Source organism: Onychostruthus taczanowskii, unplaced genomic scaffold (genome assembly GCF_017590055.1).
Source record: "Onychostruthus taczanowskii isolate IOZ18803 unplaced genomic scaffold, ASM1759005v1 scaffold58, whole genome shotgun sequence".
Taxonomy (NCBI): Eukaryota; Metazoa; Chordata; class Aves; order Passeriformes; family Passeridae; genus Onychostruthus; species Onychostruthus taczanowskii.
In genome coordinates, this window is record NW_024503457.1 from 7,127,738 (window position 1) to 7,149,148 (window position 21,411).

At 39.8% G+C, this 21,411-nt stretch overlaps 1 protein-coding gene across 1 annotated transcript in view; it reads right to left on the reverse strand.

Annotated features, from left to right (window-relative positions):
- The window catches only part of SLC9A2 (solute carrier family 9 member A2), a 33,886-nt gene that overhangs the window by 9,272 nt on the left and 3,203 nt on the right, over positions 1 to 21,411 (reverse strand). Inside the window, exons 2-7 of the mRNA XM_041417985.1 lie at positions 18,428 to 18,891; positions 12,962 to 13,212; positions 6,188 to 6,405; positions 4,662 to 4,864; positions 1,996 to 2,085; positions 635 to 705 (exon numbers count right to left, since the gene is read on the reverse strand). Coding sequence (XP_041273919.1) covers positions 635 to 705; positions 1,996 to 2,085; positions 4,662 to 4,864; positions 6,188 to 6,405; positions 12,962 to 13,212; positions 18,428 to 18,891 — 1,297 coding nt within the window. The remainder of the gene's footprint in view (positions 1 to 634; positions 706 to 1,995; positions 2,086 to 4,661; positions 4,865 to 6,187; positions 6,406 to 12,961; positions 13,213 to 18,427; positions 18,892 to 21,411) is intronic.

Sequence of the window (21,411 nt, forward strand, 5' to 3'; positions counted from 1 at the left end):
ATCTAACCTAATGATGATGATGATGATGATGATGATGATGATGATGATGATGATGATGATTCACAGATAAAGTAAAAATATTAATTATTCAGGTATTGCCAGGGGTAATCTTCTTAACTGACACTAAGTCTTAAGGAATAGCATCAAGAACTGTGGAGCTGCCTGCCATTAGGATGTGTCATGCATCTCATGCCAGCTGCTGCCTTGATCTTTCTAGAGGAAATCCACTAGCTTTTGTATGTTTACCGTCAAATAGGAAACTAACCCATCACTTAATTGCCCTAAGAAACACAGCTTGCAGGAGGACAGCTGGGTGGGAAAAAAGGCTCAGCAGACATACAGGAAATGCTTTGCAACAGTCAGAATCATGCACCCTCAGAAAGTACCATCCTTCACCCTGGGATCAGAGAACTGCCTTTCCTCCCAGCTGGAGATTCTGTTCTACTTGCTTGTGGTTTAGTAAAAGACATTGTTTTCCTACTTTCCCTTTGAAACCCACATGTTCTAAAAACAACCATATGCTTTCAAGAATAAATGCTGAAAATGAAATCTGATGCCCAACAGTCTTTGTTTATTGCTGCAGAGCCATTTCAACCTCTCCTGTTTAACAAAGAGTTCCAAATGCCAGTCTTACTTATCTCTCCAAAAGTTGTGACCCCAGTGTCCACACACATCTTCAATTCCAGTCTTCACGTGGTCAAAGAACTAAAGGAAAACATTAGTTCATTACATAAACTTATACACATCACTTGCCTTGTCCTTAGACCTTATTAGTTTTCAACTTACTTTAAAACAGAAACATCTAGTCACAAGTCAGAACAATGCTTCAGTCCTACCAAAAGCAGTCCAAACCAAGGTCAAAGACAGAATCTGTTTCTTTCCCCCTCAATCTTCCTTAGCTCACAGCCACAAAAGGACAGAAGTTAGTTGCTAATTCCCTCAATGTCAATCTTGCTCAGCTCCAGCCTGAAACTAAAGGCTTTTCTTATATTTTCACTTACTTGAAATTCCCTAACAACTTGCTGCTATGCCTGGAACTTCCCCAGGCCTGACAGTGAGGCAAGTATGACTTTGTGGAGAAGAGAATCTCAGTGGACAGAAGCTCCCTACATCAGCACCAGCCCCTCAAGATGCACAGACAGCATTAGGTCCTGAGATCCTATTTTAGGAATTTGTATCATCTTAAAGCATCCTGTCCACCTAATATTAGAAACACGCTCTTCCTGAGTCTATTATCAATTAGGAAAAACTGAATCAGTTCAGCTAAGGTCTCACTGGATCCCAGAGGCAGCATGTTTGCTTTTAATTCAGGAACCATCGTAGGGGTCTCTCAGTCTCAGGGAAAAACCGTGGTAGACATGTCCAAAGGATAAGCTCTAAAAGGACAGACTTTTAGATGCCTAGATTGGCTTATTTCCCAAATGTGGCCCTTACTATTCCTCCCTTTTGAAATTTCAAACCACTTGCCTCAGGTATGCTGCAAGGAGAAATACATTCAAAAAGATGCATGGCTAATAATCTGCAACAATTGGAGACACACATGTACCAAACATATATCCCTAAAAAGGGTGATGGTGTAAGAGTTTAGTAAGTTTAAGAGTGTGTTTAAGAGAAGTTTGCATTTGTTTAATTAGATTAAATCAAATACAGTATAATGTAATTAAATAAAGCCATAGGTTTCCTGGTGTAGCTGAATTATAAAATAACATGTATCTCATGTGTGAAATAAACTACAGAAAATTAATTTACTTCTAGATCTGAACAATGAAGAAAGTGAGAGATTCCAAAATAAGGATACATAACAATAATTTCTGTAATTGCCAGAAGTTAAATATAAGCTTTGCAATTATTGTGCTTATAACAGCTATCAAAAAGAAATCTAGTACACCCTCTCCATAATGCTGATGCTGAATGCTGAATGCCTGTCTGCCTGAATGGGACTAGGAATTTCATCTATACAAGGGTTTCACCTATGATACTGAAGCTGCAACGTACCCTGTTATAAATCTCTTCACTAACAGCAGGCTGCTTTTTATTTGATCTTTTGACATCAAGAAACTCCACGAGTGGGCGAATTGTTATTCCCTGTGAAGAAAAAAAGAGTACAATAATTATAAAAGTGTATTCATTCTTTTGGTTAGCAGGTTTTGCACTTAGCTATGAAGTCCTTGTCAGCTGCAGCTGACATTAATGCAACAGGAGGAAGAAAGTGGCACCCTAGAACTGAGAGCTCCAAGAGAGTCAACATAACAGAAACTATCAGGAATACATCGCCTATCCCACCCATAGTAATTTTAAACTTTTTCTTTCAGTTTTGTTCTGTGTTAGAAAAACATGAATTAATAAAATGATTCCCTATAATTTCAAAATGAACACATAAAGTCCTCTTTTTAATACTTACGTCCAAAAGAGGTATTCAAAGATATGTAAACAGTACTATTATGGATATCTAAGATCATAAAATTATGTATTTTTGTAAATATGTATCCTTGCCTGACCATTCTCAGAGAAAGAACAAAAAGTTTTGGCTATTCCTGAATGATATAATGGTTTTCAACAAGTATTTGTGGAAGAATTAAGATAATTTGTTTACTTGTACAGACACACTGGCACAAGGGAGAGGAATGAATCTCCTGTGGTGTTGAGATCAGTCCCTCCTATCCCAGACACCCAGGTCACATTTCTTTTCGTAAATGAATCAAGCTTTATTTTAAAAGTAGTTAGGTTTCTTTGCCCCATTGCTCATAATGGAACACTCATCTTGAACCTTATTGTTCTGATAATTAGAAAGCTGCTTCTTAATTGCATCATGGTCACTGTGTACCACTTTGTTCTTGTGCCAACATTTGTCTCTTTAGTTTAAACAGTGTTCACTCCCTCGTATAAACAGTAATTATAGTCCCTCTTCTCCTTCATCTTGCTAAGGCCAAGGCATCCTGGTCTCCTTTCCCATGACATGCTTACCAGTCCCCTGATCACTCCAGAACGTGCCACTGTGCTCTAATGGAAATACCTGCCTCAGTGTGTCCTAAGATCACATTTGCCTTTCTTCTGTCCCCACTGTATCACTGACTTAAAATCTACCCCATTACCAGCTAGTACACCTGTATCTTTTTCCCTATTTTTTTTCCAAATCAAAGGTTACCATTTCACAAGAGAAATTCCTAGTAAGAAAGTCTTTGCAAGGACATGTTTGCACACATTACTGTTCAGGTTCATTCTGTTCCTTTCACACTGGCCCTCAGTTCTTTCTACAGGATACTGTATCTCACTGTCACCGTGAGAACACTTTCCAAAATCTGTCATCAAGAAACATCAGCAACAAAACCTCCTACATCTATGTGCCATGGTCAGTTAACAAGAGTATTACCTTATCCTTGAGGAATTCCTTTAATAATATCAGCCTATTATCTGGCCAGAGTGGCTGAACACTCGAGCAGATGCCCAGAGGCTGGGGTATCTCCATCCATCAATATATTCAGAACTCAGCTTTAAATGGCCCTGAGGAATATCATCTAACTTGAGGGTTGCCTTGCTTTGAGCATGGGGTTGGACTAGAGACCCCCAGAGATCCTTTCTGACCCAAAGGATATTTTGCTTCTATTTCCATTTAAAGGAGGAACTGTAAGCTCTTTTTTCATTCATTTTACAGTCATCCTAATGTCAATGTAAAACTCAATTTAATGAGTAGTTAAACTACTAGAGTACTAGAAATCTCCTCTGTAGCCCCCGCCCCAAAGATTTTACTATAGTCCAGTTAAATGAGATTAATCTAGAAAATAAATTGCCTTATGAAAGAATAATGCCAGGTTTTTCTTTGATAAATCATGTTTCATCTCATATCACATTCAATTTATCTTCATATTTTAAATTATTCTGTCCTTCAAAATCAGTTTTCACAGCTAAAGTCAACTAACTGACCTCCACCTTGCCCCTCTGCCCAAGCATGAGCACAGATACTTGCTTCCCACAGAACCTTTTTCCATGTAAAAGGCAGAGAAACAAAATTCCATGTTTTTTTCCACAGACCTGAAATTTCATTAAGAGCCACTCACATCTCTCTCACTGCTCTGGATAATGACCAGTCTGATATGTTTATCTGATGGGCTTGGTCTCCTCGACATTTTGCAGGTTTCAGTCTCTCGCTCACCCTTGACCAGGTCTCCATGGCCAGGTGGCCATCAGAGACAAGTTCTTCATGTCCTAACACACACCTGGTGCTTTTTCAGGGCTGTCCAGGTGGTTTGCAGCATCACTCCCTAACACCCAGACTCCACTTCACCTGCCTGGGCCCTCAGTGTCTTTAGCTCACTGTGCACTATGTCCAACACTGAACTTCTGAGTGAACACACAAATTTAAACATTCTAGAAAAAGGAATTAGCACTGAAGCTGTGCTCAGATTATCTTTTGTCTCTACTCCAACCTCACTAGTCTTAAATACTTAGTACTACTTACATGTTAGCATAAGTACTTAATATCTGGCATACTTTTGCTACCTGCCTGTGGTATGCATAGCATTTTTTCTACTATGACTACGGCAAGTACCTTCAAGTATGTTCCTTACAGTCATTAAGTTAGAAAATTTCATTTTCTACCCATTAGAGGTACTTATTTACAACCTGTCTGAGAAAGAAGAAGTTCAGGAGAAGAAAGGTACTACCTGAATGAAAACGGTAAAGAATATCACCACGATAACAGCAGTGATGAACAATTTCTTCCTGGGAAACACAGCAGGAGGAAGCAGAAATACAAGTGAAAAACAAATTGCTCCTCGGAGACCTCCATAGGCGATAATAAATTGGTCCTTAAAAGTGAGAGGTATTGTCCGGAATACATTAATGATCTGAGTCAGAACGAAAACACCTGAGGGAAAAAAACAGAAATACAGAGAGGAGAGGGAAAAAAGGGAACTTCAGAACTAGCCCATGATGCTAATATTTGTTTAAAAATACTTCTATTTGCTTCTTCAATATGTATTATTGATTAAATGAAACATTACTTAGCAGCTTGCAATACCATAATATTAAACTAAAAAGCCTTAGGAACATCATTTTGAACATATTTAGTGAGCTAAACACCTCGAGTCAGCTTGATTTAGGACCTGAAGCAGCTAATAGATCTCCACAAGACAGCTACCTGCTAGACTACACCTCTAAAACAGCAATAATTCTCTGTGTCAGTTTTGACCAAGACTCCTAATTGCTTTTTCACTGCACTTGAGGTGATTTTGAAAACTGGTTTGTCTCCACCATCAATCTGTGCTTTGAACCCTGCAAACTTCTGTTCACTCAATTTTACTCACACAGACATGAAGGATGCAGGACTGGGATGGGGGGACAACACACCAGTTAATTCTGCTGTATCTTTTGGAAAAAGGTTCCAGGGATGTGGCAGATTGGAGTAAAGGAATAAAGGCAGGTGAAGGAAGCAAGCACTGGGGGCAAGAGCTGGGTGGCAATCAGGCTGTTGGTCTGCTTTTCAGCATAAAGTATTGATTGTGGGGTGGCAGGTGCCATAGGAGAATAATCCAGGTTTCTGCTCTGAAAGGAGACTTAAGAGCTGGATTAGAGCATGCAGGGACTGAATCATTAGAGAAGAAGCGGGGGAGAGGAGCAGATTTAAGACCTACCAGCCTGCCCTGCACTTAGCTCTCTAGGTAAAAGAAAAAGAGCTAGTACTGTAAATTCAGGAGAGATCAGTTTCTTACACTTCAATTACAGCATTTCCTGGTTTGGTACTATTCTTGTCAAGGACTGACAAGGAAAATCCCAAAGCTAGTAAACATAAATTATAAACAAAACAAAACAAAACAAAACAAAAAAAAGGCAAAAAATCCCACAAACAAACAAGCAAAAACCTGCCACAACCTTTTTAATTCCTGAATGACTGCTAATTATTTTTAACAAAATTTGCTTATTTGTAAATAAATGTTTACTTAAATACATGTATTGTGATTAACAAGCAGACTGCCTCTCACTTTAGGTGAGTAGGATCAGGGCAAAACTGATTTTTAGGATCCATTTTAGGGAAAGGTGGAAGCTGACCCTGTGATATAGGGCATGTTACTAATACAAAAACCACTCCACAAACTGATGGGTCTCTGTCTAATTTTTGGTATTTTCTACTTGAGAAGAGAAAACATTTCAATTGCAAAGAATACTGACCCATAGTCAGAGACTTGCTTACCCAGTGCCCTCCAGATTAAACAGAAGAGGAGGGTGAAGCTAACAAAGGCCCAGTTCCACTCATGGTTCTTCCCAACTGTAGACACACCCATGAAGATGAAGATTAAAGTCTCACTGACACTGCTCAGCATCTTCATGAAATATTTTATTGTTGTGTAGGATTTCTGAGAAACATTTTCCTCCACGTATTTATTCATGGTCATGGCACAAGCTGTAATCCTGAAAGGCAAATATTATCCCATATTTCATTGGCTTCATTTTTTTTTTAGCCTCTCTTATATCTATATACTATTATTCATTTTCCACAGCTCTCTTTAAAATGCAAAGCATAACTTATTCCATAGCCAATCTCAAATTTACAGACCTGGTGAACCTAAAATTTTGGGCACAATTTTTTTTTTCTGCAGTGGGGAGTTTTCTGAGCAGACATCAGTGTATGGAGAGCTTTTTCACATACTAACTGCACATGATCTGTGCAGGGGTCACTCCAACTCTGTTTTGAAAGGGGCAGAGATCAGGAGAGACAGGGATAGCCTTGGAAAACAGGAGTTGCTGCATCTCTTGCTGCTGAGGGACATCATACAGGGTGGAAACTGCATATCTGGGGGCAGGGCAGGACTTCCCTCCTTCCCTACCAGCAGCTGTCCCACCTCAATGGCAGTGACAGTAGCCAGCTCCTCTTTCCAAGCAAAGTAAGCAGCAAGGCTACAGACAATTTGTCATCCTTCACCAGTTTAGGCCTGCACGTAGGGCTGAATAGGAGAAAAACACCACTAGAAATCAAACTGATGCTACTGCACATTTAAAGTGCCTACAAATGAATGAAATGAGCATCTCAGCTGATACATGAGAGAAAAGAAAGGGCTTACTGTAAATGCATCCACAAGTCTATTTTCTGTGTTAGCAAACAGAGTTTGTTAATCCTTGGGAAAGGCAAGGGGGGAAAACATGACTGGCTGTACATCACTTGCTCAGTATGGCTGTCCACAGTACAGGGATGGCTGAGGACCACTCAGCTACACATTTACAAGTTTAAGGGTAGTTAGCAGAGCTGGCTGGAGGATAACTCCAAGGTGGTGTCTCAGTAGGGAAGACAGTCTGAGCTGACTAATAATTATCAGGGAGGACAACAAAGGCAAGATACATTGTGAAACAGCTGTCATTCCTGGTTCTACTGTCTAGGGCAACAACATCTGCTCTGATTGCCCAGTGAAAAATATTATACACATCCATGTATGGGTCCTCAGTCAAACCCATAAAAGTTTGTGCTAAAACGTTTTTAGCACACTAAATCTAAACAAAGAAAGAGAGGTGTATTTACATTTACATGTCTTTCTGAATACAGCCAACTTGTCTACAGTTATTTATTCCAGCTACACCAGGTTTTCGGATATAAGTATTTGCTAACATAGGAGATATTTCTTCATGCTGAAATCTCTACATTTCTCTCTCTCATGGAGCAGGAGGGCAGGTTTGCTAGCGTCTCTGGAAATTTCTGTTGAAATCCCCCAAGTCTTGTCGAGATTTCACTGCAGAAACTCTTCTGCTAAGCACGTCCTGCCCCTAAGCCAAGAGCCCCATCTCTGAACCAAACATCCCTGAATGTGAATGTAAATGGAAAGGCAGACTGTGACAGAGCTCAGAAAAACCTCACTGACAATATGAATACACATGCCTGGGTTCTTTCTTTTAAATAAGGGATTTTTAAAATTTTTGCAAAGCAAGAGGAATCCCAGAAGCAGCAGTAACTTCAAAGGACCTCCATACAATGAAACTTTTTTGCATTTTGCAAGAGGGAGTCTGTAGCAGCAGCTCAGGTTGTAGTCACAACCTGAAGTTCAGACTCTGAACACATTTCTCTTGATTAATTAAAGTTCATTTTGTCCAGAAGTTTCATTCTCTTACATGGAACCACATCTATGTCCCCAAAGTGGCTGGACAACAATACTTCTGGACAAGTCTGGGAGGACATGTGGACACTGGGAGAGGACAGAGTGTACTCTGTTGACTTCTCCCAAGCAGCACAGACCCTGAATATACATCAAAGTGAAGAAAACCCAAGGAAGAAGATGTGATATGGGGACAGATGCAATCTGATGGGCAGATAGTGGCTTACAAATACAGGCAGAACAGTGCACCTACCCTGCCCTTCACCCTGCATTTTTGCCCACCTATACTTGGTGATGGAGAAGGATCTAGTCAGCACAAAATAAAGTGCCCATTGGCATGCAAAAACTAGCTCCAAACCTAAGCAAACTCCAAGACTAAGAAGGAAGAAAGCCTCACTAAGGCTATCCCAGACCCCCATCTATATTTAGTACTGATATAATTGTCAGCCCTCTCCTCATTTTCAGCTGATTTCACCAAGATCCTGAACAGAAAGATCCAATGTGGTCCACAGGTAGCATGCTGCCTGGGAAGCAGAGCTCATCCTGACCACACAGGGTCCACTGTGGAAGAGATAATGTAGATTTCATAAGCATGCAAGTTTTCTCTCTGAAACACTCAGAAGTTAAGGTAACATTTCTAGTTTGAGGACATGGTTAGGATAACAGAGGTGCCAATACTGACAAACTGATGGTGCTTTTCACCACTTTCCTCCTTGTTCTGATCTTACAGTTGCCCAGACTGGGGACTTACAACAGATCCCACATCATGTGCCTGAGCAAGAAAGTGGGAGAGGACCTGGCACACACATGGATTTTGTCCTGACAAGAAGCAGCAGCTTGGTCAGGACATGCACTCAAGCCCAGAAGCTGTCAGACACTCCCTGGTTCCTCAGTTTGTACACAGTTCTGATGATCAACCACAAAAGTACATGCACAAATCTTCTCAAATCCACTTAACACTTCGACCCGCCAAAAGCCTCATACACAGTGGCAAAGCAGCTCTTCACTGCACTGACACAGCTACAAAGATGTCAGCGATGCCTGGGCTGTGTCGGCTCTCCTGCGCTTATCTGCACAAGTGTAAGCAGTGTGCTGCAGCCCCGCTACCCCAGCCGATGGCACACTCAGTGGAGCTGCCAAGTGCAGGGGCAGCAAATGCCAAAGAGCAAGAAGCAGTGGGTGGGCTGGAAAACAGCCATTTCTAGGCCCACAGTCATTTCAGAGGCCCAAAGCAGCAGCTTAGTGCCCTGAAGCATTAGGACTGTCAGGTCTGCATCAAAGGCACAACAAAACACACAGTACTGTTTATTACCTTCTTAAAATAAGTCATTTTCATGATTATAGTAATTTAGGAAAGCCCTGCAGCATGGGGAGCAGGGAATCATGCTCTGGACATGGTTTGTTTTTGGAACCTGAGGTAATGGAGACACTGTAAATGGATGTCTGATAAGAATCTGTCACCAGATTAATCAGAATCCTTGCAAGCTGTAACTTAAAACACCTACCATGCTTACCCACTAGAATTTAAAGGGACAACACTCTTATTTTCAGTCACATTTTGCATTCATTCAATTAATGTCAAGCTATTGAGGAGTTGGTTCAATGCTACAAGAAATAGAGCTGCACATGTTTTCAGATAAGTAATACTTCACACCTAATCACTGCTCAGTTTGAATCAGTTCTCTCTTTAGAGTATTTATTTACATGAGAAAAAAATGTTGAAGTCTCCTTCATTTGAAAATTGTGTGGGGATATAGTGTTAAAATTTAATATAAAATCAATGTCTTTATGCAAGATTTTATATACATTATTATAATAAGTTATTCACAAACTAAATTTTTACTGTCATAATAATCAAAGCCAAAGCTTAGATGTGCTTTATTTTACATTTCTTACCCACATACTTTAATTCTGGCTTCCAATTCTGTGACCTGAGTAGTTGCCTTGGTCAAGAAGGGGAAGGGAAAAGCACTTCATTGCAATTAACCTGCAACATTCTGTACTTCTGAAGAATAAAAGTCTCACTGTATAAACAGTACAGTTTCTGTCAGGACTGCAATAAACTAGGCCACCGGGTTCAATCCTCAAGTTTCCTTGACCTACTAAATTTACACTAGTTTCAATGTTTGCTCCTTTCAGCCTGCTAAGTCATTGTTGCAAAGAAAAAAAAAAGGAAAAAAAAAAGAAAAAGAAACCTATATTGATATTAAAAGTTCTGCTGCTTCGCAGCCTTTATGAGAAATTAGTAAGCAGAAAATGCAGCAAGGGAATAAAGTTCAGATTCAGATTTGTATATTTTACATCTGTGATCCTTATTCATGCACAGCTCCAGTTACAGTAGAAACTTTTCCTCTCCTTCTGAAGAGGATTTTCTCTGCAGCTCCCAGGGACATGGTTCAGTCCCTTCACTGTTTCAGCCAGGTAACCTGGTGCAGGGGTTATACACGGACATTTCAAGAACCGTTTATCCTTAGAACGAGTACACAAACTTATCAGAAGAGGGACAAGTGCCTTTCATTCCCTTCTATTCCTCTGCCAGTGAATTCCTACTTGCCCAGGAATGAGGCAATCTGTCTAAGTATCTTATTTATTTGGTAACACTGTATGTTCCTGCTCATGTCCTTCCCCTAAAGTATGGTACATGTAACCACAAGGTCTCACTGAGTATCTTTATAAACCTGGTTATGAAAGAAGTGGGAATCAGTAGTTTAACAGGCTCATGTGGATATGAGGAGAAAAAGGAGAGACCTGGCAATTATTCCTCATAGGCTGAACTGTAAATGGCCACAGAAGTAAATAATAAATAAACAATCTCGGTTGTAAGGGACATTCCAAGGTCATTTGCTCCAGCTACCTGCTCAAAGGAGGGCTGACTTTTAAATCAGACCCAAGCAATCCTCACATGAGTCAGTCGCTGCAAAAAATGACAGGGAACTCTGGTTAACCCTGGTGTGTGTTTTTGCTCTGTGACACAGAGCAAATTACTTTCTGTAGCTCAAAGGCCAAAGAAATGTGACAAGAGCAGGGCAGATTTACTCCAAGGGGATCTAGAGATTGCAGGAGCTCCAAGGCTGTCAGCAGCACTGCTGGGAGAGGACAAGCTTTATGGCTTATAGCAGCTGAGATCCTTCTGTCTCAGCTGGGATGTTACTGCTGTACACAGTTCTGTCAGCTATTACAAAGTACACTTAGAGACAAAAACAGACAAAACATTTTAAAGATAACTCATTTTCTACCATGCTCTTTGGGGGTGAAAATACTTTGTGCTTCCTCTTCTGTTCTGCACCCCTTCAGGGGCCACTGCACAAACAAAAATGAACATGTTGTTAGTGCTGTGGGAAGCACTGGTGTGCTGGTGACAGGCACTGGCATGTGGTGGGTCCCCTGACCCACCAGCAGACCCACCATGCTCTATCCATTGTGTCCTAGATGCAGCAGGTCCAAATCAGTATTTTCATAAACACTGCCTCAATTTTTTCTGTGTACAATTTAGCCACATGTTTTCGGTTTAGAAGCCCTTTAAGTATTTGATCATAGGATGTCAAGGACATTTGGCTTTAGAGGTGGAGGAAACTAGAAACCACACAAATGCTATTAATAGAAGCTATGGAAAGAGATGGCACATTTATGAACTCGGTCAAAGTGAATGCATATGCTGCTTTATTTAGGCTCATATCAGAGAAAGAAACCCATGTAATCTTTAGCTCTTTACTTACATTAAAGTTCCAACCCCTGTTGTTTCATGGCATATTCCTATTTTTATACTACTGAAATCACCACCCATAAGTTTCCTTGCAAATTGCTTCCCAGTCCCAGAAAACTTTATATTGGCACGCCTATGATAGTAAACCTATCTTCACTTGCCTAAAAGATAATAATCAGGTGAGGTATTATTGAGTATTAGTGACACCCAGCAGTAACATCTGAGCTTACACAAAAAGCTCTTCTCCTCATGCCTGAATGACTCATATTTGCCACTAGAACAATAAAAAGTCATTAAAGAAAGTTGACTTTAAAAATATTACTTGGAACCAGAGCAAAATATTTAATTATATCAAATGTCATAAAGGCTCTTTTTAATGTTGAAGTTCTTACAGTATAAACATAGTGAAGAGAGAGGCTGTGCTATTTTTTTACTGAAGACGAAGAGTGAAAAACCAGAAGTGAAAATATTTCTACCTGTTGGAAGTGGGAAGAAAAATATTATTTTATACATAATGATGTATACAGAGAACTTTGTAACACACAGGCACATGTATCAAGATAAACTATAGGAATATATTACCACTGGACTGCAAACTTTACATTCACCCAATCCTTATTGTGCCTGTAATCCAACAGAAGTTTGCCTAAATGACATATACATTGTCTTCATTGAATGGTGTTTACTGGCTGCTCACATGACTAGCTGTTAAACACAGTTTCACAATATATTGGCATGGAAAGTGAAGGCAGCTCATGAAGTTCCCTGCTACCACTGCCACTCCCTCCCTGCCACCATTGCCCCTATATCACCGTGGGCCACTCCACACCCATGCCCTTATGGCTAGTTGAGGGGTCACACTAGGACACGGGTCACCAAAGTGGCCTGGGTTAAAAATAAGCCCACTGAAAATCCAAGTGAATATTTTTAACTTGGAACATTTCAAAGATACAGCTTATGATGTGATGCCATGAGCAGTTTTAGTGACACAGCTGGCGTGGTGGCAAGCTGAGAATATGCGGTGGAAGCGGGAGGGAAGAGGCCGGAAATCCTCAAGCCAGCAACTCTGCCATGCACTATGGAGCAATGCCAAATGGCAAGGTTTGCAAAAGCTGATCCTCTCTCCAATTTCCTTTGGCATTCTTACTTGGATGCTACGATTACTGAAGTTTGTGGTACTTACGCCATGATGCCCGAGAGATGAAACATTTCGGCTGTTATGTATGACAAGTAACTGTACAGGAAGACAAAGAGTGGCTCAATCACTCGGATTTTATGGGTGAAACGGGTGGTAAAAGCTGCTACAAATCCCAAAAGGATTCCAATCAATACTCCACCGATCCCCACTATAAAGAAGTTAGCAATCCCAGCGAATATGTCAATAACCTTAATTGTGCGCATCTGGCAGAAAGACTTGAACAAATTGTACAGGACCTATGAGGAAAAAGAAAACACATTATCTTTTTGAACTATTCTTAATTTCCCTTTTTGCCATTATGTTCCTCTGCTTAAATGTTGAACTTTGAATTTCTCTATCTACCTTAAATTTGCTTTTAGATACACTATTATTTATGTCTGGCATATTATTTGTCATCCATATATACCAGGGAGATAAAAAAGACAGATAAATACAATTATTCCCATTTTTGTAAATGTGGCAGATTTCTTAACATGTGCTGCTCTGGGGCTAGGAGCATAAACCTATCTAATTCTTCTTCAGAATCATTTACTTACAGAGCTCCTAATGTACATTTCAGATTTTCCCCAGGTTAAAAGAAATAAAACAGAAGGAGAAAAAAAAAAACAGTTTCATATCCAATGAAAAATCAGGTTATTTTCAAATCTGTTTGATCTACATGACACTGAGAGGTAGAGTACTGAACTAGACCACAAATTCTTGTAAACTGCTGGGGTGGGAAAGGATAAAGAAGCAACTGGGGATGGACAGTGACCACCTCAAGGAGTAAAAGAAACATGGTATTCATTAAGCCCATGCTCTTTCTCAAAATTCTTGACTATTAGGAATCCAATTGTATAAAGACTGTTCCAAATATTGAGTATTTCTAGAGATTTGGATTTCATTGCCATTAAAAAACCTGTTGCCATGTGTTTGCCCAGTTTAATTTTCAAAGCATTTATAACCATCCTCCAAAGCAAAGTAGGTCAATGGGATGATCACATTTTCTTAGCCAGAGACCCTTTTTGTTTTATACAGGAAACAAAACAACCCAAAGACCACATTTCTCTAATATCCAGTGGTTTAGTTTCTCCAAAACAGAAACCAATGGAATCAGTTACTCTTTTGAAGACACTTTAAAGGGTTGCCCCGTCTGCAGATCCACTTGGGAGATTTAACCATACCCTGGTGTTGCATGTATGCTTCCAGCCCTGCAGTACCAGGGTGGCTACACTGTCCCCTTGTACAGAGCTAACTTTGGTCACAGGCACCTGTTCCTATCACAGTGGGCTCACAGACTAAGCCAGTGAAGACCAGTCATCTTAGACAGAGTGCAGGAGTTAAATCTCTGCTTTCCTCCTGGACTTCTTAGTACACCAAACAGGTTTCTCTATCAGGAATGCTATTTGAGATCACAATGTTTTATCAGTACTTGCATTGTGCCAACAAAGTAGGTGTTTGAGTAGTGGCTGTGGAAGGATTTTCATGTTTGTAGTCTTGTTCTCTCTCACAGGACAGAACATAAGCTATTCAGCCCTTCTTAGTCAAAAGTGGGAAAGTCTTACAGAACTAAAAGTTTAATGCAAAGCCGTGGCTTATTATGGGTCCTTTGGGCTAAGTGAAAGGAAAGAAATGAAACAGAAAAGAGAAAATATATTCCAGAGCAAGCATGAAAATAGAAAATTAAATCAAACATAAAATGGTCATCAGTAATTTTCACTACAAAGCAGCAAATACAGTAAGAGCAGGATCATGAACTATTTATTAGATAACAATGATGCTCTCAGGATGAGTCCACTTGGGAGAAGCGTCCTTTTTCATCTGCACAAACCCCTTGCTGCTATGAGGCAGACTCCCGGCCTTTATTCCTCATTCCTTGTTACTATGTAATGTGCAGGAAGGAAAGCAATGTCATAGGCTCCACACCTGTTTTGATTTGTAGACCTTATGGATTTGCATGGAGAGAAGTGTACCAGAATTAAACCTATTGACGGTAGGAATGCCTTTGCTGGTCACTTTACAAGGACCACTCATTCCACACACTCCCAGGACTCCATTAATCACAGACTGAAGAATACTGTTGACTTGTGTTGTGTGCAAAGAGTTTCCCTGAGTCACTTGTTGAAACTTGGGATGATCCCAGAGTTGTGTTTTTCTCTAAGACACCTACAGAATTGGACCTGTCAAAATACTCTCTTGGTACATATTAGGAAAGCTGATTATTTTATTTAATTGGCATTTTAAATAGTATTTTTTCATATTTTAAAAAGTAACTATATAAATATATACAAGGCTAGTCTCTAAAGACTCTTTACAAGGTTCTTGTAAAGAAGCAGAGAATTTTGATCTATCCAAGCCTTTCCATAATGTCACTTCACAGCAAAGTATTCACTCTACGAATAGAATGGAGCCTGCTGCTCCACATGGAGGCATCCTCATAAATCTCAAGTCTAATGCTATAAATTATTTGAAAGAAGAAAAGCCATTTTCTCCTTTGTACCTCAGCCATGGTTAAAGCAGCAGCTACTACTATGGAATGTCATGAACAGGATTTTAACCTCATTCCTGTTGGTTTTTATTTACACTGTTGCAAATGAGATCAAAATCAGGTTCACTTCCCTTTTACTCTACAGCAGTTCAGTTTTATTGAGCTTTCTCTAAACTTCCAGGTGCATCAAACACCAACTCTGGTCACATTTTTAATGCATCTGGTGTGATAACAGAGGGATTTTTTGAAGTTCAAGATTTTCATTTATACAATAGCCTTCAGCTGAACTTACTGAAGGTCACACCAAGCAATATTAGTCACTGATCACTTTTTAATCTTGTCTCAGAGTATCTCTGAAACACCAACTGCTTATTTGAATCAGTTCTCAGTTATTAAGTTTTTAATTCTAAAATTACTTTAGAGCACTCTAAAATAATGTTGTCAGCAGATACAGAGTACAAAGTACTGCTGTACTGTTTTCTAACATGGGAATAATATTATTATAATGACACTGGCTCCTTCTTTCTGATTTTAAGCCCAGAATTGGAGTTTGACCTGCTAATACTCAGCTGTGATCTTATCATTCATTATCACCTTGCTCGTTATGTCTGACAGTTTCTTGGTAAAGCACCAGCTCTGATCAAGAATCCAATTGTCAAACAATGTCCTCTGCCAAATTCAAGTTCCAAAATTCCACCAGTGGGGGAAAAAGAACATTCAAATGCACAGACATATTACAAAAACTATTATGCATGGAAGACAACCTGAAAAATGCAGCAGAACTCATACTCCTGAGAAAACACACCTTTCTTTGTATAAAAAATGAAGGTGTGGGAGCATATTCTCTGGAAAGGAAAGCATAGATGACACTGCTATTCTAATAAAAGCACATTTAATAAAGCCACTGTGTTTTGCACTGCCTCTCTGCACAGCCCCTGGGTTTTTTTTGATATTGCAGCGGCCATAGGAATTAGGCAGCTTCCATGGATGGCCAACCGCACGTGGGGCTCAAGGGGTACAGAAGATGAAAGCTCTGCTGGCCGCTGGTATTGTCAGCTCCCCAAAAACAGGGGCAGAGGAAGGCAGAGTCCAAAGCACCACCTCCTCCAAGCACAGGGCTGAGCAGCCTGGCAAGGGCTGCCCCAGCAGCACCTGCTGCGGGCAGGGAAGGTAAGGTCCTCTAAGGACAGCCCCAGGAATCTGTGTGACAGCCTGGGTCACATTTTAGGTATAATCACATGATTGCAGGTGTGTGAAAACATAACAAGGAACCATTAGCAGACCAATTCTGTGCGTGTGGAAACAACTTGATCTCTGTCCAAGCTCTACCTTTAAGCGATAGGAAGACTAAAGGTACTCTACATTCCTTTCACTCCTTCATAAATATATGTAAGGCCAGTGCATTACTGGACTGTCCCTACAGACTCCTCAGATTATCCTTCCTCTGTTAGGGCATCTGGGGAGGCAGGCCATAAGGAAACCTCCAGAGAAGACAATAATGACGCCTACAGGAAAGCTGTAGGCTTAAATTGCCATACCAGCCCCTATAAAAATGGTAGTTTAGAGAAATTTGCCTTTGGGAAATAGCACATATGAATATGCCAGTGATCAGGATGCAGAGTTTTCCTAGCAAATCATGCTGTATTAACTGCTGCCTCAATGCCTCAATGGCTGACTTCCATTGAAAAAAGTGATTTTGTTTGGAAAAATCCACCAAACAACAAATTTTAAATAACCAGATCCTTTCCCCCCCCTCAAAAAAAAAAAGTATGAATAGACATCCATTGCACAAGTGGCCATTAGAGTGACTAGAGACAGACCCAGCCATGGCTGAACTGCTAAGCCTTTTGAAACACAGTATGTACACCCATTTATTTACAGAACTGGCTTAAAGTACCAGTTTAGCATTGGCAGGCAGTTCCAACTGTAAGCTAATGAGAAAAGCCAGGTTTTAGGGCAAGACTGTAAGAGGAGATGTGATTCAGCTGACTGGATAGCAACAGATTCAGGTAAAGCATGCAGTCCAAGTGAAAAAATAATATAATATTCTCACAGACACACAAGAATTTATCAAAACCAAGGCTCAGAACAAATTATGACATATACATGTGTTAAGCAGATGAGGGAAAGTCCATGACAAGGGAAGAACAGGTAGGGCAAAGTTCAAGAAAAGGGGAAGACAGGACAACTTTGCATAGAATGGGACTAGAATAAGAAGCCAAGGACAGAAACAGGAAAGTGCAGACCCAATTAATGAATCTTTCTGATCCTTCCCGCATATGAAAAACTGTACTTCTATACTTTCAGAAAACAGAAAGCATGCTAGGACATGGTTGGCATGGGCAGGATTTCAAGGCATGGATAAATGGGAGTAATGCCCCAAGCAGTGTCATCAGGTACAAATGAGGGACACTGAGGTGGGATAATGGAATTTGCAGATTGCTGTCCTCAGGTCAGCACCACAACCCCAATTCAGCTAGTTAATGATTAGAAATTACTGCCTCCAGCTGGCTGTCTTATCTCATCTGTAGCCTGGGATACGTGTATTGGTGATTTCAGGGCAGTTCCAAGTGGATGGGCATATGCAAGAAGTTAACCTCAGCAAGGTCCTGTGCCATCTCCATGATTTGCCATCCTCCCCATTAACTTACTCTGACACCCCACACTGGGCCCTTTCCCTTTCCTGTCCAACAACACTTCTGCAGGTGAGGAAAACCTACAGTTTCAGATTACAGAAGTAATAGAACTGCAAAGATACAGAAACTAGAGTGATCAGTAGTAAAATCCCTACAGTAAATATGCTACCATTACTCTCATGTAGTAAGACTAGTTATTTTTAAACCTAAAGTTTAAAGAATTAGACACACTCCTTGACTTCCATCCAGTAGCAAATTGTAATAACCAGATACAAAGAGATACAACAGAACGGCATGTAAACAATCATTCATTATTTTTATCAATTAATCATTTATCAAGTAACTTACCACAGTTATAGCATCATTCAGCAAAGACTCTCCAAACACCAGGATATAAAGCTGCTCATTGACATGGATATTTTCAAAGACGGCCAGGACCGCCACAGGATCCACGGCTGAAATGAGGCTGCCAAAGAGCAAATTCTGCAGCAAAGTGATGTCAGTCAAACCAAATGCACTGATCTGGCAAATTCCATACAGGGAAATTCCAATGCCGATGGCATTCCAGAGCGTGCCCACCACAGCATACCAGAATATGGTGCCAAAGTTCTCAAAGAACAGACGAGTTGGCATAAAATATCCAGCGTCCAGTACAATAGGTGGTAACAGATACAAGAAAAACACATCACTGTTCATTACAGGTGGGGACTTCTCCTCTGCTCCAAAAATAATCCCACCAAGAAGCAATCCAACGAGAATAAGGAGACAGCTTTCAGGGACTATTGAGGGCAACTTGTGATAGAGATGAAAGCCTTGAAAGGAAATTCAAACACAAGAAAGGGAAATGGTTACTTGTACAGAATCCATAAGATTATTCTGGATTCTGACATTGTCATTTCTGTACTAAACAAACAGCAATCGCAGGGCAATTTCATTTTAATTACAAAGACTGAACTGGACATTCACAATGGGCCAAGGCAAATATGTTGGCTAGCATAGTTAATTCAATTGATTTGGTGGAGAGATAAATTAAGCTAAACATTCCACTTAACAGCTAGGCTGGATGGAGCAACTGTGTGCAAGTGTTCTATGTGAAACTGTAGGGTTTTTTTAATGTGGAATCCTCCAGAAACACAACCCAAACACTTCTCTAGGGTAAATAACATCTAGATAGAGAAAAAAAATCATCATACTAACTACTGCTTCCTCTCTGGAGAGCTTCACAAAGGAGTTTAAAGAGTACTTTAATTTCATTTTTACTTTTAGAGTCTTAAAGCTAGTGAGGGGAACTAGCACATGTGACCTCCACCCAGTCACCATGATCACTTCCCCCACAACCAGAATGAAGCATTTACAGATACAATTATTATTTTTAGTGGAGCCTCCAAATTAATTTCACAAGAATCAAAATATTTTCCAGAAAGTGACACTAAGTTGTGGCCTGTATTATTATGTTCATTCTTCTGTATCATATGAATTATAGTAGAGTCAAGATTCTATCATAAAAATCTGTGCAAAGTACTGAAGAAACTAATTTTAAAAGGTTCTGAATGAGGACTTAGTGGTTGAATGTTACTTAGCCCTCTAAAACTCTCAAAGCCATGAAGCTTTGATTTAAAGATTCCAATTACTTATAGAAGTTGGCTGTTGTAAAGATAATTCTGGAAAGGAATGGGAAAAGTTTTGAAGGAACTGACTCTGGCCAATCTAATGAAATGATCAACCTTATGCTCCAAGGTCACATTCCAGGTCCCAGCGATGCCAATCTTTTCCAGACTCCTCCTTATCTATATTTGGCCCACATAATTATATAGAAATTGATCCACACCCACAAGATCCCACAATCCCTGCCTAACTAAAAAGCATTTAAATTATTTTAAATGGGAGCTGCGGAAACACTGGGTGTGGTAATAACGGGCGTCTATTTCAGTAAAACTATTTCAGTAAAAATCACACCTGTAGTCGAAACAGTTAAATTACTGCAATCTTGGTATAGTTTACATGCAGTTTCCCAGTTACAAGATACTTAACAGATATGTTAAGTATCTTGTAACATCTATTTTGTTAATTCTTCACCATGATTTTTTTTTTCCAGTTAAAAGAAAGCCTGAACTTATAATTAGGAAAAACAAATGGTTAAGAAGGAGCAAGGGGAAAGTTGTTTTAATCTATGGACTTTTTACTTACACATTCTATAACTATTAAAGTTATTTTTAAAAGTAAGCAGCTCAAGCTGCATTTTTTTTCCTTTTCGAATGAACACAGACTGCTTTAAATACTTAGAAACACAGCCTATGTGACTCACTAGGACTGCCAAATTAATTGCCATTCTTCAAAATCAGAATCACCAATGACCTATATTGGCAGAACAGGTAATGATACTGGAAAAATCAAGAATTTGCACTTGGAGACTTGACTCTTCACCTTTCAGCTGCTTACATATAAACATTTTATGACTCATCTTGGTTTCTGCAGTGGTAGAAATACAATTCCAATAGAATGGTGAGGAGGTTTCCCCTGAGTAAGTAGGTTTTGCCAAAGGTTTTTTTAAACCCTTCAAAAGTAAATTTTAAATTATTTCCTCAAAAAAAATTCAAGAGAAGGGAAATTTTGTAAATGCAGCTTTTGACAAAAACAAAAAATTACCAACCAGTTGTAACGCAATGACAACGAAATGTCTACTGTGAATAAAAAAAAATTAAAATTTTTTCTTCCTTCTTTACAAAACACTCTGGAAAGTTCATAGCCTCTCAGAGATTTGGGATTCCACCTCATTCTTAAAGATAAGAGAAAGCCTCCCACTAAGTTAAATATGCTTTTTATTAACATAAAGCATCAAAACTCCTGGAAGACTTTTTGCCTACATGAGAAGTATTCAAGGGTGATTAGGGACAGGCTGTGGTTCCTGATTTGAAGGCAGAGAGCTAGGATTTAGAGTCCAGTGCATGTCAAGTCAGTAGCAGATTCTCTGCCCAACTTCCCTGCTCTGTGGATTCACAGCCACAGGATCAGGATCACCCTGGGAGCAGATCCCCTGCAGTACAGGAATACTCAGACTTTCATGCTGAATGCAAGACTACAGCTACTTTCTTCTCCTCTGACCCTGTCCTTGGGCTTCAGGTTATCCAGGACTCAACTTCAACAGCATGGAAGATGTTTATTGAGTAAGCATCCTCCATATATCATGGCCAAAATGGCAGTAGGATATCTAAAGCCAAGTTCAGTATGTTTCAAGATAAAAGTCTTTAGAATCTGTTTCCTTCTTTATTGGGGGTGAATTCCAGTGCTTTCTGATGCTGGAAATGCCACTGAGATGAGTACCTCTGAACAGC